Source organism: Haliaeetus leucocephalus, unplaced genomic scaffold (assembly GCF_000737465.1).
Source record: "Haliaeetus leucocephalus isolate CR32 unplaced genomic scaffold, Haliaeetus_leucocephalus-4.0 Scaffold228, whole genome shotgun sequence".
Classification (NCBI taxonomy): Eukaryota; Metazoa; Chordata; class Aves; order Accipitriformes; family Accipitridae; genus Haliaeetus; species Haliaeetus leucocephalus.
This window is the reverse complement of record NW_010972664.1, coordinates 372,934-389,560: the sequence shown is the minus strand read 5'-3', so window position 1 is coordinate 389,560 and position 16,627 is coordinate 372,934. Positions and strand designations below refer to the sequence as shown.

Sequence of the window (16,627 nt, the reverse complement as noted above, 5' to 3'; positions counted from 1 at the left end):
GGTGTTTTGACAGCACCACTCAGCTACTATGTACCACAGGGTTGTTCTACCACTGTCATTAGACTGATGCTAACTTGTGAGGTGTGTTGACCCACAGCACCTGAAAGAAAGCTGGAGATGGCAGACATTGGCACCTCTCCACGGTATTACTTTAATGAAAACTGCAGTCAAATTCCAAAACTCACTTTGGTAAATCATGACTGAAATTACTAGTGTTATTAAAATTTAATTTTGCTGAGAGAGACATCTTGTTGAACTTTACTTCCTTGTGTCTCAGGATGGAGCTCTCAAACTGAATTTTGCTCTTATTTTCAGGTTTTGTTTTCTTACCTGTCCTGATGCAGTAGATTTAGTGGTGATAGTTTTGATAGAATGACAATATTAGTGCACAGTGCTTGCACACATGCAAACAGGTTTGATTATTTTATTTTTAGACTATTTTTATTTACTATATGCTGTCAAGAGAGCAACTAGCTCTGCTTTGTAAGTGACAGTAAATCTGATAGGAGGCAGTGCTGGAACATACTCGCTGTTTGTTTTAATGATTTGAAGCCATCTGTGAATAGGTCTTTTGTAGAAATCTCTTTCTTTCCAAAAGGTTCACGCCTCTTTCACAATAAATTACAAAGCCCTATTAGATTTTTTAATGATTTTTTCCACAAGATCTATTCATATCTGTACCAGTTTTTGCTTTGAATGTGTGTGGACCTGGTTAACATCATATGCAATCTTTCTTCATTATTTTATATACATTTTCCAGATTTATAATGATGGCTACAGGTATTTTTTCATATTTTTCTCAGTGAGACTCTTCTAACTAGCTCTGTGAAACTGGAATGTTTTGAGGAAACTTAAATCTCTGTGCTTTCCCCTAAACGGCTCTATAATATGTTGGGTCTGGATCAAGCTGTACAACTTGTCTGGAGAAGTGCATATGCACTATAGGTAGTGATGTTTCGTGCTTCATTAACTTCTACTTGACTTGCAGAAGACGGCAAAAACGTACAAACAAAATGAACCCTTCTCCAGTTTTCCACTGAACTTGTGATTGAGAAGAGGTGCCAAGAAGATAGTGAGATGAAATGAGATGAGGCACCATCAAGCAGGAAAAAAGCCCCATTCATTATTACTAGAGCAAGTACTTATTCATCACTCCTGCCTTATCACAAGCAGTAGAGTTAGCAAAGGCAAAATTGAAGAAATCAGGTTTAGGTCTTGATACATTCTATAATTTATGCAAATATTGAAACCTCTCGTTAGATCAGGGAGTGAAAAGGGTCCTTTGATTGTTTTTGTTTGGTCCACTCATTTCCTCTAAAACCAGAAGAACTGCTAACTGTTCTTCTGTCCTTTCTGTTTCCCTATTTATTTTTCAAATCAAATATTGCATTCTTTTTCCTTTTTAATGTAATCAGATATAGTAGGAATAACAATACAGCCAAATGCATATTGGAAAGAACTTATTCATTGTAAGCCTTGTTTCAGATAATACCTCCATTTTGGATATTAGACACTCACATAGATCCTGCTCCATTCTTAAACCTTTCTGACACTATTATAGATTCATCCCCCTAAATATCTGAGTTGACAGTGAGCATGTGTTCTCAGAGCCTGGTGAATTTTTACCACTGAGACTTCTAGTGATATTATTATGTGATTTTGCTTATTCTCTTATTCCCTTGCTACATTGCTTATAATTTCAAATATAGAGGTTATAATCTTCCTTCTTTTTCTTCTTCCTTCCCCTTCACTGGCTTCCTGGAAACTTTACTAATTAAAACTTTTAGAGACAAATTCTGAATTCTTTAATTATTCTCTGCTATTCAAATTTTGGAAGATACTGTACTGATAGCTTAAGCTGTGAATTTACCAGTTCTGTTGCTATCAATGGGTCATGGGCAGGGAAACTGATCCCTAGTACATCATCCTGAAGATAATTTTATGATGCTGAGGAGAGATTTTTAGAGAACCGAAGGCTGAAAATTCTGAATCACTCATACACAAATACAGTAATAGGAAATGACAATCAACTGTAATTTAGTGTTTACTTACTAGGAACTGAAGGGACAGTAGTGGCAGTTGGAATCACAGTTGGCTCTACATAAATATTTCCATTACACTTTCCCTTTGTCAGGCCAATATCATCCAAGGCAATATCACTGGGACCATGCTTTTTAAAGGCATCAAAAATAACCTGAAGTTCATGAAAAAAAGTTAGGATTTTATAATTTAATGAAACATTTTTCAACTTTCTATGCTGAACTATTCTGTTTTCTTTCTTGAGTGCTCTTATTTCCACTGTAATCTACACTGGTGCTACACTTAGAGGAGGGCATCAGGGATGAGACAGGATTCCTCACAAAGCAAAATGGCACTATGCAAACTGAGTGAATCATTCTAAGGATGCAGGAACTTCTTCGTATAAGTGATGAACATTATTCGAAATTATTCAATAAATTCACTTTTTACATATAAAAGCACATAATTTTTGAAACACCAATTCTGTATCACTCATCTCATCAATCCAAACTTTTCCTGATCTAATGGCATATCCCCATGAAAAATTGAAATTAATCTCATTTGTTTGTTATTGTGCTTTAATATCCACATATTTAAAGTAATCCTGCTACCAAGGAATTTGTGCTGGTGAAATACTGCTAGGTATAGCACTCTTCTTGAGATCATAAAACACATATCTGCTGGAAATCTGATGCAGATAGGTCACAGATGCATTTACTTCCTCAGACGGTAAACACATTTTTCTGGCAGTCCTTTTGCATCAATGAAAACCACTGTAGCAGGACAAGCCATCCCAAATACCTATAAAAAGAAGTTGTTTTCAATAGAGAGTTGCTGAAAGAATTGCCTAGCATAAGTTTCCTCCTTTTGTTTACAGGTAAGTCACGTTGGTTGTGAACCGTGTGATGCCAAATACATTTTTCCCTCTGAAACACGCTTTCAGTGAATTATTCTGTAATTAGTGAAAATACTGCTTCAGAATCTGAAGCTATTTAATTTAAATATTTTCATGACTAAGTGCTTCATATCACACTCACTGTCAAGATTTTAAACTCCATATCAGATTTTGATAGGCTTTGAACGACCTTCTTTCGTGGAAAGCTCTCTTTTGTGATAAAGTTGATTGTCCCATAACAATGTTAAGGTTTTCTGTTTACTACAATAATAATACTTTATATTCCAGAGTAGGGAAGCAGGAGGAATGACAATTCAAATGGTGAGTCCAGTCTTCTGCATGCTAACATTTATTTGATGGCATGCATTAGTAAATAGTACTCGATATTATCTTTGGAGCTGTGGATCATTGCTTTCATTTGGCAGAAAACTATGATATCAGTTTAACTAAAATAAATTTTAAAAAGAACTAGCTCTTTTAGAAACCTTAAAATCAGATGTTTCGTTTAAAGTTACTTGTCCATAATTCCAGTTGTTTCCATAGTTTCCTTCTTTCTGGAAAACGATCTTTTCCAAACCACGCTCATTCCTTATGCTAACTCTTAAACGGTAAACATTAGTACTGTACATGAAATACCTAGAGGGGGAAGAGTAATTTTGGTATTATTAGAACAAAGTGAAATTTCATGAAAAAATATAAAGCTTTTTATTTTATAAACAGTTTTATGGAATTAGGACTAATGCACAGTGAGCATGAAAATAAAATGAATTGTATGTTTAGATTACACCTGGAAGTTTTCCTTGGTATTTTGCTATATTTTCTGCAAAGGCCTAGTTAAGCTTCATGACAAAAAACATTTCAGAGATTCTTAATATCATTTCTGTATAGAAATGAATATTGGATGCAGGGTGAAAAAGAAAATACATTAAAGCCAACTGCAAGAATCAAAACTATAAGGGAGTCAAAATTTCAGGCCTAGAGTTGAGACTGATCATGGAAAACAGAACAGAAGCAGGCTTGTATTGCTGGCACACTGACTTTGATTAATATTATATATGAAACAAAGCTATTTGGTTTTATTCTTAAACAAAGTATATGTTTAGAAATTATGTAAGAATACCAAAAGCTTAGACAAGTTGAATCTGAAGAGACCAGAGGCAAACTCAGAATCCGGACTCTCTCTTCTCTGAATCCAAGTCCTGTGGGTGTTGAAATATAAAATCCTGCAAGATAATGAGCACACTTTAGTCAGTACAGAATTACTGATTTTTTTTTTTTTAAATGAGAGCTTTTACATTAAGAATAGTATCAATAATATAAAGCACAGATAGTGTTGCATGACTTGGAAGATTCCTGACACAACAAAGGTGAATTATTACTCCAAGTTATATTCATCAGTCAATGACATATTAAAATCAGCTTTTAAGCTTGTCAGACACTCCTCAGAACTAGACATGAAATGGGAAACTAGTCCTTTTGAAGTCAGTGGGAGATTTGCCTTTTATTTAGTGAAGGCAGTGATTCACCTGAGGGATTTCTACTTAGTTTATAAAAATGTCTTCCTGTTTGACATTGTTTGTGATTTTGCAGAACAATTTCCTGACATTCTTATAATTTTTATCCACATAATAATGGGAAATATGGGTTGTATGTTGAGGGGGGTGAGAGAATGACTACATGAATATGTTACAGTAAGGTGAAGCATTATAAACAAGAAAAATACATTATTTGGGGAAATTAGGTTTTTAGCTCTTTCTGAGTTAATTCCTTGTAGCTGGGAATTTTGACTTCTTGCTGCCATATAGAAATATAATGTGAGGCCAGGCTACAGAAGCATTGTGATTTGTCACAAGAAAAGCAAAATCAGGCAGAGTTAAAAGTCCTACAATAAAATTCTTGCTTTATTGAAATCATGGCAGTAATCCTAGATTTTATTCTATCTATCTAATACATATATATGCAAATATTATATTCATAGAATCTACAAATAAATATAATTACATAATTTAAATTATATATACTATATTCTGTGATTTATACTTCTAGATAAGCTAGCTTTTTCATGTAGGAGGTTAAAGTACCTGAAAATTAGTCTGAAATCTGAATCAGGCCTTTCATTTCCAGTGTTGACTTAGGAAGCATGCATTAAAATGTACATGGTGTCTAACTTTAAGAAAATAAGCATAGCATTCTTTTTCAGAAAAGGACTTTGTATAGTCAAAGTGACAGTTCTCTGTCTGTTTCATCAGTTCTCTGAGCATTCAGAATGAATTGTTGAGTACGTATTAAGTCTTTTTCTTTTCAAGAGCAGCAAAACAAATATACACTGTCTCACTGAATGTATGTAATAGCCAGATATTAATGGTGCAGCTCACATTTTTGCTTCACATGCAGGTTGTAGAAATTTTGAATATTCAATATAATAGCAACATTACATATAGCAACATTACAGATGTCAGCTTAGATCTAGCACAGTGAAACAGAGAGCACCTAAAATAAATTAGCATTTTCAAGAGAGATAAAAATCATTGTCAAGTAACAAATATTATGTTCTTTCATCTGATTTGTATTCTAGGAGTCAAGTGGGAAGATAAAACAGTGTTCTGAAGATTGCTTAGAAAATGTTCATTTACTCAGAAAGAGGTGAATAATTTCTATCCAATAACATGCTGAATAATATTTTTCTTATCCTGGAAGTAACTTCTTCTAGAATAATTTGCGATTTTTCCAGTCATTTGTCACTGAATAAGTTCTGTATAAGTCTTGCGCAGAATACATATAACCATTGCAAAATCCAAGTTATGTTAAGTAGTTTTAGCTGGACTGGTGAATCAGCTGAGAAAAAGATTGGTTTTCCTGTTGAAGCAGAAAAAAACCTTTGGAGTCTAATTCTGGGATAAGCATTCATGATACACATTCAAAATCTGATTTCTATCAGTATTGTCTCTTTAATTAAAACCCACATTTGATATGATCACTCTTCCAATTAAGTTGTTGTGCTATGGCAGTTGCTGGAGTGTTTGTGTGTTTTGCACATGTGTTGAAAATTAGTGTGTTTGGTGTACGATTCTAACTGGGGACACAGGTGCCCCATGTACCCTGCAGGTCAACTTTATGTTAAATCAAAATTATTGTGTGACAACCATGAGGAAGTCACCAGTAGATGGGGATGAAATTGAAGTGATTTCCCTAAAACATAACCATACTTGTTTTTTTTTCCTTAAGGTAAATGTGCAGTTATTTGACCTATAACACTGTTGCATAATAGAAATTAATTTCGCAGATAAGGCACTTTGGAATATTAATAGCATTGAAACTTTTCAGTACCTCACACTTTAATCACTTTATATATTCCTTTATTTCTTCTTTTAGTTTTGGTATATTTCCACAAGATGGGAATTAGTAGCATAAAACGTTTTATATGGTAGTCCTGTCTCATTTTTATGGCAGAATAAAATTACATCCCAATAATACCACTATGAAGAATCCATTGTACAGTGGTATAACATAAGCTAAATCAAGATTTTCCTTTAATCTGCAAGCAACTTGTATTTGATCTTACCTGACATGTTGCCAAATGTATGATCAAAATCAGGACCACTCATAAAGGGAAAGGTAGGACCCTGAAGTCTCTCCCAGTCTGAATCATCATCTAAATCTTGTATCCAGTAACAAAAGCCATCTTCAAAAGTGCAATTGACTTTCTCATAATCTGTGAATAAGAACCTCTAGTAAATAAAAATGACAGAGATGTTAAGTATTTTCTCAGAATTACATAAGAATGAGTGACGATGTAAATTTTTAAGTATGTTTGAAAACAGGAGCTCACAGTGACTCAGTTTATTCTTCTATGCAATGCAACATAATTACTCAAATAAACATGTTATTTGTACTTGTTAACAAAACACTACAGCTGAAGGTGGCCCTACATGCTCTTGCGCTCATTCACCAACCTTCTTTTCTGATCCTTCACCAGTAATGTGGGGGAGTGAGAGAGGATCCCCTGCATAGCAAACACTAAGGGCTAACCCTGCTCTTTTCGTCTTTTCTTTGCCAAGGCCTGGAATGCTCCAGCTGAAAGGGCTCACTACCAGAGCTGAATGCTCAGAAGATAAGTGCTGTGCTCCATGCACCAGGGATGCCCTTTTCCTTGTCCTTCTTTGCTCACATACATTTGCTGCAACATCCTCATCACTTTTCTCCCCATGGTATTTTGCTCAGTGTCTTTTCATGGTGCCTTGAAGTGCAGGTTAGCTCTCAGCAAGGGCTTCCACATGACAAGGGTTTGTTGGCACTCTGGATGCCTCCTGCAGCATGTCCCTTCCCAGTCACATCCCCTATTCACACCCTGCTTAAAATTTAGCAGCGGAAGAAGCCTTCACTTGTCCAATCTGCAACTAAATTTTTTTCCCAACTACTAAAGAACAGCAATGCATGAGTCATATTGCTGCATTTTGTTGTCACCGTAGATTTACTGCATCTGGACTTCTTCCAATGCCTATTTACTGAGCAGATATTTTCCTGAATGTTAGTTTTACCATTTGGGACTAGTACTTGTGGCAATGAGAATAATGATTAGTGTCAGTGATTCAACAGTGTTCATTAGTGAACAAACTTCTGAGAGGAATCTGATGGAGATGCGGCTAGAGTTTTACTCTTATTTAAACAGATTAACTTTGTAAGGCATCACCCTACTGCTAGATACGAGCCTGTAAACCTGTGGACAGTCTCACTGAAATCAATGATTTAATCTTTAAAATAGTATAAAGTTTCTCAAAGTGGATCTAGTTAGTGGACTGAGGCCAGAAAATACTGCTTCCTTTTTCATTTCCATTTTGTCAAACTGAAAATACAGTTTCACCAACTGTTGTGGTTTAACCCCAGCCAGGAACTAAACACCACACAGCCGCTCACTCACTCCCCTCCCACCCAGTGGGATGGGGGAAAAATTAGGAAAAGAAGTAAAACTTGTGGGTTGAGATAAGAATGGTTTAATAGAACAGAAACAAAGAAATTAATAATAATAATGATAACACTAATAAAATGACAACAATAAAAGGACTGGAATGTACAAATGATGCACAGTGCAGTTGCTCACCACCCACCAATTGATGCCCAGTTAGTCCCTGAGCGGTGATCCCCCCGCCCCCACTCCCCCCAGTTTATACACTAGATTTGACGTCACATGGTATGGAATACCCCGTTGGCCAGTTTGGGTCAGCTGCCCTGGCTGTGTCCCCTCCCAGCTTCTTGTGCCCCTCCAGCTTTCTCTCTGGCTGGGCATGAGAAGCTGAAAAATCCTTAACTTTAGACTAAACATTACTTAGCAACAACTGAAAACACCATTGTGTTATCAACATTCTTCTCATACCTAATTAAAAAACATAGCACTGTACTAGCTACTAGGAAGACAATTAACTCTGTCCCAGCTGAAACCAGGACACCGCACTTTCGGGGTAACAAACAAACACACACACAAAAAAAACCACTTACTGTTTAGTTCATTTGCATCAAATGTAGTGTACGTTGCATTAAAGCCATTGTGATTTTCAGAATAATCTGATATAAACTGTGCTGTAGCCTCATGAGAAAAAATGTAAATTGTCTCAGGTTTAGGCCCTGACAGAGAAGCTGAGAACAAATGAAGAATAATATGGTCAGAGAGAAAAAAATCCCATGCACATTAAAATCCACAGTGCTGTCACAAAAATACAGTGGATTAGCTTTTTGAGTCTTAAAGAATGTTTTCCTTCTTGTATTGTGATCCTGCCTACAGTAGCTTCAAAACCCTGAAGTCATTTAGCTGTTTGGCTGCCATATAAGTATTCTGCATATCCCATCTCTCATATCCATCAGTACAGATATCAGCTAGTGGAGAAATGTCTCTTATAGTACATATATTCAACACTATAATCTTCATATCCATGCTTATTGTACTATAAATGTTCTCAAAATTTACAGATATGCACTGTAAAACTCTAGAATCACAGTATTGATTACATATTTTTGTTATATATACTTACTCTTACAGTTTAATTAGCACATACACTTACAGATATTCAAAGAGTAAGGAAACTACAATTGCAATGCTCCAAGAAACGACTGGACAGAGTGCTAGATAATCTCATCTAGGCTGCCTTTCCATGAAAAGGAACAGATGATCTTTCAACGTCCCTTCCAAACTAGGCAGTTCCATGATTGTATGGTACAATGTATCTAAATTTTTACTTTAAATTCTAAATTAATTGAAATTCTTTCATATAAATTCCATATGTGTGAAATGAAAGGATTGATACAAGTCATCATACAGTAAAACAGTTGCTTCTCCATCTAAAGCTGATATGATGTCCGACAACAAGAGTTAGACTAGTGACCATATTCAGGATAATGAAAAATCCAGAATTCTTCACTGTTCTGTGACAGTTTTTGTCTCTGCTCTTCCTCTTCTGAAGTCCTTGCCCAATTTTGCACAGATAGAGAGACTTTGCTTTTCTGAGGAGGAGCTATTTACCTACTTGTAATACTATATATTTGAAACCATGCCAAATTGTTAAGGAAAGACAATGGGCATCATCTTTCACACTTTTAATTATATGTGCATTATTTTCCTTTCTTCTTCTCAGGTTCTTTTGCTTAAGTGGAGAGTCTTAATCTGGAAATGTCTTGTAGTCTTTCCTCTACATTTGGTATTTCTAATACCTGAAAATCTACTCAAACTGAAAAATTTTAGGCAATGTACTGAAAGGACAGTCTTTAACATTGTCTTTATGTTTTTGTAGTATCACTGGTCATCCTCACAGCAGTCCTTAAAACCATGCAAGTTAACAGTTGCTGCAGACAATATTATTGAAGCAATGTCTCACATCTAAATTGAAATTCCAAAGGGGGGTCAAATTCAAAGCAGAACTGAAAGGGTAGAATTTCTCCATTCTTTATTTTATGAGACTCTTCCTATTTCTCATTCCCATTCTCTCCCTGCTTTCAAAAATAAGGATAAATAATAATATATCTTTCTGATTTATCTCTAGATGTTTATCTTCAAGTATATGTATTACACCTTTGATGGAATTCAGCTGTATAGGCTGAGTCTTGTGAAAAATGGACAAAATCTCAGTTTTCCAGAATAGAATATAGAGACAGAGATAGGTATCATCACTATTTCAAGGTCTGAGGAAAGCAATGCCATGCTTGTAATAAATTTCAGGGAGTATCACAGTACTTCTCGCAACAGTTTCAGTTTAGATGCCTTCATTTTATGTTACTCTGTGATGTTACAGGATCTTCTGACAACATATTTCCAGTGAAACATAGACCCCACAAGACCATAGCTCTGATCAAGTTATCCAGATTGTTCAAATAAGATCTTAAAAAAAATTAGATATTTCTTAATATATTAGGGAAGCATTTATGTGGTCACTTTGTAAGAATAGATATGTTTATCAAGATCAATTGTCTAACAAGGTAAATTTACACAGATGCATTCTTCCACTTAAACATACACAGGCAATTTTTTTCACTTCAGAACACTTATTTTGCCACTTAAATTTTATTAATGGAAAAGTAATATTAGCTGAAAAATAACCTTACCTCTTAAAATCTTGTTTTGTCCTATGCCTTCAAAAATATTTAAATTGTCCACATATTGTTGTGTATCAAAAGAAGTGAAGTTCAGTTTAATGGATAACCCTTGAGGCACTCTAAGATAACAAGAGAAAAATAAACTTCAAAACTGGAAGTCATATTTTAGTAATCTTTTTCTGACTGTAGTAAATTCATTGTGTGCTTGAATGATGTTAAGTTCAGAAACAATGTGAAATTACATTAATCAAGATTATTAATCAAGATGACCTATTTGGCTAATTTCTAGTTTGTAAAATTACCAGAGGAATAGGGCATAACCTTTTGTAACGGCACAAGCACTCCTTTACTCACTCGAGTTAAGTATATTTTAGGAACTGAATCTTCTAAACTGCTGAATGTGATATTCAGCTGAACAGGTTTTTTTCTTTTTTTTTTTTTCTGCATCTCATTAATTTACAGTTACCTTTTAATACATGTTACTAATAGATAACATCTCACTGCTCAGGTATAATTCCTAAAGTCAGAGGAATGGTATCATGGTATCAATATGAATAACAAGATTTCAAAATCTGACTCCTGAAAGTCCAAAATAATGTCTCGTATGATAAAAACAGGATTTGCATGAAGATTTGAGTATCTCAAACCCACTGTTTGGGAACATGTTATCAAACCTAACCATCACCCAGTACGTTTAAGAACAAAAGTCACTTTAAAGTGTAAAACATGCTGGGTTTTACTTTGCTGCAGTTATGTTCTTTCAGTAATCTATATTTGAGTAGTTCTCCCATTGCCTTTCCACTAAACATATACAGTAGTCCAATTTCTAAAACTCTACTATCACAATCAGCTTAACTTCCTATACCACTATTTATTGTTTTCTGGAATTGAGAGGCCCGATGAAGATAGCTTTTCAACAGCAATCTGCTGGTGCTTATCAGTACCAATTAGTAGAGAAGCGTGAAATAAATATTTGAATATTTGCATTTGCTTTTTTGGGGGGGTTATATATTTCTCCATAGGAAAAAAAAATCCTTGGTTCGAAAAGAGTAAAACATGTAGTTAAAAGGTAATCTTTCAGGAAGCTAATCTCTCAGAGAAATATTAAGCATACTGCTCTTACTTTTAAAAGGAAAGGAAACCACATCTTCATTTGGGGAAGAGTTAAATGGAGTGAAAATGTAAAAGCTTTTCCCAAAGGTAATGGGGAAATCTTTCTAGACAAAGTCAGAAGAGAAATCAAATCTTGGATGTGTTGTGACTTTTAACACATTTTTATAGGGATAATAAAAATAATAGGACAAAATGTCTCTCATTGGTTACTGGAAAACCCTAAAGCTTTCCTCATAGAAACAGTTGTGTTCAAAAGGGAGATAAAATTTGAGTACCACATTGAATTTTTCAGGCCTTTACTGTCAGTGTTGCCAGATTTTTTTAAAGCTGATGAGTGGAAAATAAAACCATATCGTTGTTTCTGTCATTGATCAATCTGTAATTACACAGATCTGCAACACCTGTACTATATTACCTGCAATTACTCATGATTATTTCAAAAATTAACCTTTTGTTAGCTACATACCTGGTATAGATATCTACCTAATGCAATGCCTCTTGCAGCTATAGCAGTGTTTGAAGCAAAATTAACAGCTTAGAAGGAAGTAGTGCACTTGAGACATGAGTATTTATTGTGCTCAAATTCTGCAACACCATGAATTTAGGAACAAGTCAGGCTTATATTCTGAAGGATACAATCTTGTGCTTCTCCTGTGACACACCTATATTTTAAAACCAGTTGTAGCCAGTAATTATTGGTGAATAGTATTGCTGAAGATGAGAAGGAACAAATGTACTAAACAGAAGGAAAACCATGACTTTTTCCTAAAGTGTCAAGGTAAAGACGAAAGTCCTGAGCAAACTCAAAGGCTAGCACTTTCAAAGGAGCCTTGGGAATGACAAGTCCAAATCTTATCCAATTTTAAAGGCATTTCCTTAATCTCCTTTGAAACTCTTCTACCAAATTAATGCTTCTCAGAATCAAAGAATGGCCATTATTACAAAGCCATAATAAAAATCACTGCTTTTCAAAGCAGTAACTTCTGAATTGGCAGTCATTGTAGGGATTTTTAGGAGCTTCCAACTTACAATCTTCTACGTTATTTTAGATATGTACTTTAGGATGAGATTTATCACATACTGTGGCTATCTTTTTTTCTCCCTGGTCTATGAAGTGGACCTAGCATGTCAAAGTCAAATAGCTGTCCCTCCCTGTAGGTATGTATCCTTGATTAAACAAATTTCACTTCTTGTGCCTAGGGCTTAAAAGGCATTTGGTGCTATTATGTCAAATGATACTCATGCACTTTTAAAACATACTCCTAAATGACTTAGGAGCACAGGTGCTCTAAACTCCCAGATGAAATGTGTACCCATAAATGACAAGGGAATTCTTGAAAATTCCATCTGTTAGTTATATCATATAAAACCATTACCTAAAGACTAGTATCTACTGTAATACATTGAAACAAATATCTTGCAATTATTTTTCCTGTGCACGCATATAATACACAAGATTTCTCAAAATCATACCTAAGAATTTTTCTAAGTGGGAATATTATTGATATAGTGAAGGGTGTTAGGCATGGAAGTTTTTAAAGAAAAGTTACATAAATACAAAGGAGAAAATGCTATTACATATTTTCCATCCTGGGGTGTTTGGGAATACAAACAAATGGCATAAGGTTGATGTGCAAGAAACAGTATCACCTCATAATCAAAACAATGTTAGGTAGGAAATTATTGGAAAATGGCTTACAGTATAATCCATTGGCAAATGATATTTGCATTATATGGTTTTGGATAATTCATGGAGTAAAAAAACCCAGAGGAATCAGTCAACATAAATTTCCCATCACAAACTGCACCTGTAAAGATATAATGAAGAACATTTGTCAAAATGCCATTTGAAAAACAGAATCAGAGCCAAAATGAGGGTGACCTTAGATATTGGTTTACTTGGAGTACCTTGGAAATGCTTTGTAAGCAACAATAGGAAGACAATGTAAAAAACACTACCAACTTACTCCTACTTCTGATTCCTATGACTATTTGATCTCAAAGTACTATATATGAGAAGAAAAGCAGTACAGATAATTCACTTTTGAATTAGAGACAATCCAACTAATCTGAACTAGTGCAAACCAATCCAAATAATCCAAATCCAACAGTTGGATTCAACTAATCCAACTCTCTTTCATTTTATTTTAGACATTTGTAAGGAAACAGGATCTTGCCTTAACAGTTCTTATCTATAGCTATTTTAAATCAGGAAATTGTATTTGCACTACCAGAAACAATTTGGTATCGTATGAATAAAAGCAAGAAGGGATACAGTTGACTATTGCTATCTCTACTTCTATGAGCTTCCTAGTTCCTCACCTTATATATTACTAAGCAGTCAAAGAGATAAGTGGATATCCCAAGTTTCCTGCCAGCTAGTGAATTCATTCATCTGAGGTAAATGTCATCCCTCATCATATATTTTTTCAAAAAGCTTCATTAGTTTTGTTTCCTTGGTACTGCTATTCCCTTCTATGCATGTTCTTCAGTTTAAAAATCAGTTATTAAAAAAAAAAATAGTCTATTTTTAAGCCTCAGCAAGATTGGAGATGCTAATTCATGTAGAGTTATTTTATTTCAGCAGACACTGAAGCACTGTTGAAGCTTTTGCTGCATCTCTTGAACATTATGTTAGGAATCTGTCTGATGATGGTTTTTCTTCAGTTTCTCAGAAAACATCATAAAGCTTTCAAGTAAGGATAAAATCAGCACCATACATGATTATCTGGAGAGGTAAGGACAAGTTCATCAATTTGAGGCAGGTACTCAGAAGTTAGATAGGCCTTTTCATTAACATCACAAATGAAATCATACCCATAATGACTACACAAATTATGAATAATCAATCATATTGAAAATTAAATGGAAATTTTATTGAGCTTATTTCTCCTCTGGGAAATGATATACATAATGATAAATCTGGGCTCCTTGTCTGTTCATTTTATAAGTGTAAAATTCTTTCTGACTACCACCGTAGCAAACACAACATAAAAATTAAGCTTTGTTTCAGTCAGGTTCAGGCATGCACTGTTAATAAAGACTGCAGAATGAACTTCACTAATGATGATATGTCTAATGCATGAGCTGGAATAGAAACACATTCCCCTTTGCAATCTTTATGGCCTTTGAGAGGAAAACAGAACATATCAGATTTTAAATACATAGAGAAAAAATGTCCATGAAAGAGAGTTACTATTCTATATAACTTTTTATCAGAATAGGCTACAGCTTTAGAGCTGGTAATTAGTATAGAAGTACTTTTTCTGTCCATTTAAATTCATGTGACTCCTGTCTGTACAATTGGGCTAATATTTACAATCATTTCCCACTGAGAAGAATAAAATCAGTGTGAGAAGAAGGAAAGTGCCCAACTTGTTATTAACAAAGTGTAAAAAAAGTGATACTGTTAACAAGTTGTTAGCAAGACACATCCTGATCTAAAAAGGAGTTTATAGCACTGGCAGTAATAAATAGAGAAATAGCATACTGTATTAATAAAATTAATGACAAAAGTTTGCTTTTGTCAACAATTCATTTCTGTTCTTCTTGTTTCCTTTTATTTGTTTCTTCTTATCTCTTAACACACAGTGAGTAACTTGAAACAGGACAGAAAGATTCAGGGAAAAATCCTTAGGCTGCTCATTCACAGCCTAGCAATAGTCAGTGCTTAATATCTCAGAAATGAACATGAAGATAGCTAGGACTGGTCCTATTTCCCTGAAGAACCTCCCAGTGCTTTCTCATTGTGGGGAGGAGGCAGCTGTGGTCACAGGTGGACAGGGTCAGAGAAGTCTTTACATTTCTGCCTCCTCCTGGAGCCCTCAGAAAAGCCTCAGTTGTCTCCTGTCTCATTAGGAGAACATGTTTTATAGGAATCACTTTCACTGCTTCCCCAACATGCATCTTGCTGTCCATTTCTATTTACTTATGTTGCATACAGCTCACATTAGGAGGGCTTAATCCTGTAATCCTTGAATTGCAGGGAGAAGCTCCCCAAACTGGTCAGATCAAGTCCACATCTTTTGCTTGACAGGATCTTTCTCTGCCAAGGACAGTACATTACTTCCTGGCTTACATATGATTAATCTCTCTCAGTACTGTAGTGATGCTATGAGGTAGGTAATCACAACACATTAGCCTAGACATAGAACAACTGCAAAGAGAGTCTGTAGAGAGAAACACCTCCTGGGATCAGCCTCCAGTCTCCCTTTCCTTAGACTTATGTGCTACATAGCTGCTTTTCAGCAATGCCAGCTATTATTAATAGATGCTGTTCAGACTTTCACATTTGTCTAGAGACCCTTTCACTGAAATTGCTAACTGCACTTTTGCAATGCCTTTTGTTACTGCACTGCATTGCAGAGCCAGAAAGAAACTTTTCAAGATAATTTTAATCAATACAACCAAAAAACTGAAGGCATTCAGTTGCCTGAAACTCTGCTGAGAATCTGAGATTTTACTGAGTTCTGTCTAATGCAGGAAGAGACTATTAAAATTCACCCCTGTACCCTATATTTTAAAACCATTAACATATTCTAAAATGAGAAGTACTAAAGGGAATAATAATCAAGATGAAAAAACAAACCCAGTTGTTTAACGGCAGCAACTCTGTTATGTGCAAGAGCACTTGTAGCACAAATAGTGAATTAGCTGTAAATCTCACTCTGAAGCACTTCTGAAAATCTAGACAGTTTTAGCTTTTATATGACTGTATTAAGTTACTCTAGGGATGGGACATAAGTCAAAAATCGAAGAGGTGGGAGAATTGGCAGGTATCCCATACGTGCATACAGCTTATTGCCAGTCATTCTACTGGTTTTGCAAAGTCTGCTAAGAAACCTAAATATATAAATTTGGAAAAGCTCAGAGTTTTTGGATGGAAAATTCTAAGGCTAAAATGTAACGTAAGAGTCATAGAGCAACAATTTGTCCTCCAGCCAGAATTGTATTTCTGTAAGGTTATGAGCTGAAACTGCTAAACTAATGGTAACTGAATGAGTTGCTTGGAAATACCAGGCA

The 16,627-nt window shown here is 35.0% G+C and overlaps 1 protein-coding gene across 1 annotated transcript in view; it reads right to left on the bottom strand.

Moving 5' to 3' along the window:
• TMPRSS15 (transmembrane protease, serine 15) overlaps positions 1–16,627 on the bottom strand; it is a 159,488-nt gene that overhangs the window by 26,060 nt on the left and 116,801 nt on the right. Inside the window, 7 exon segments of the mRNA XM_010567628.1 lie at positions 2,053–2,194; positions 3,400–3,550; positions 4,035–4,137; positions 6,477–6,626; positions 8,408–8,545; positions 10,502–10,611; positions 13,305–13,413. Of these exon segments, the coding sequence (XP_010565930.1) occupies positions 2,053–2,194; positions 3,400–3,550; positions 4,035–4,137; positions 6,477–6,626; positions 8,408–8,545; positions 10,502–10,611; positions 13,305–13,413 (903 nt within the window).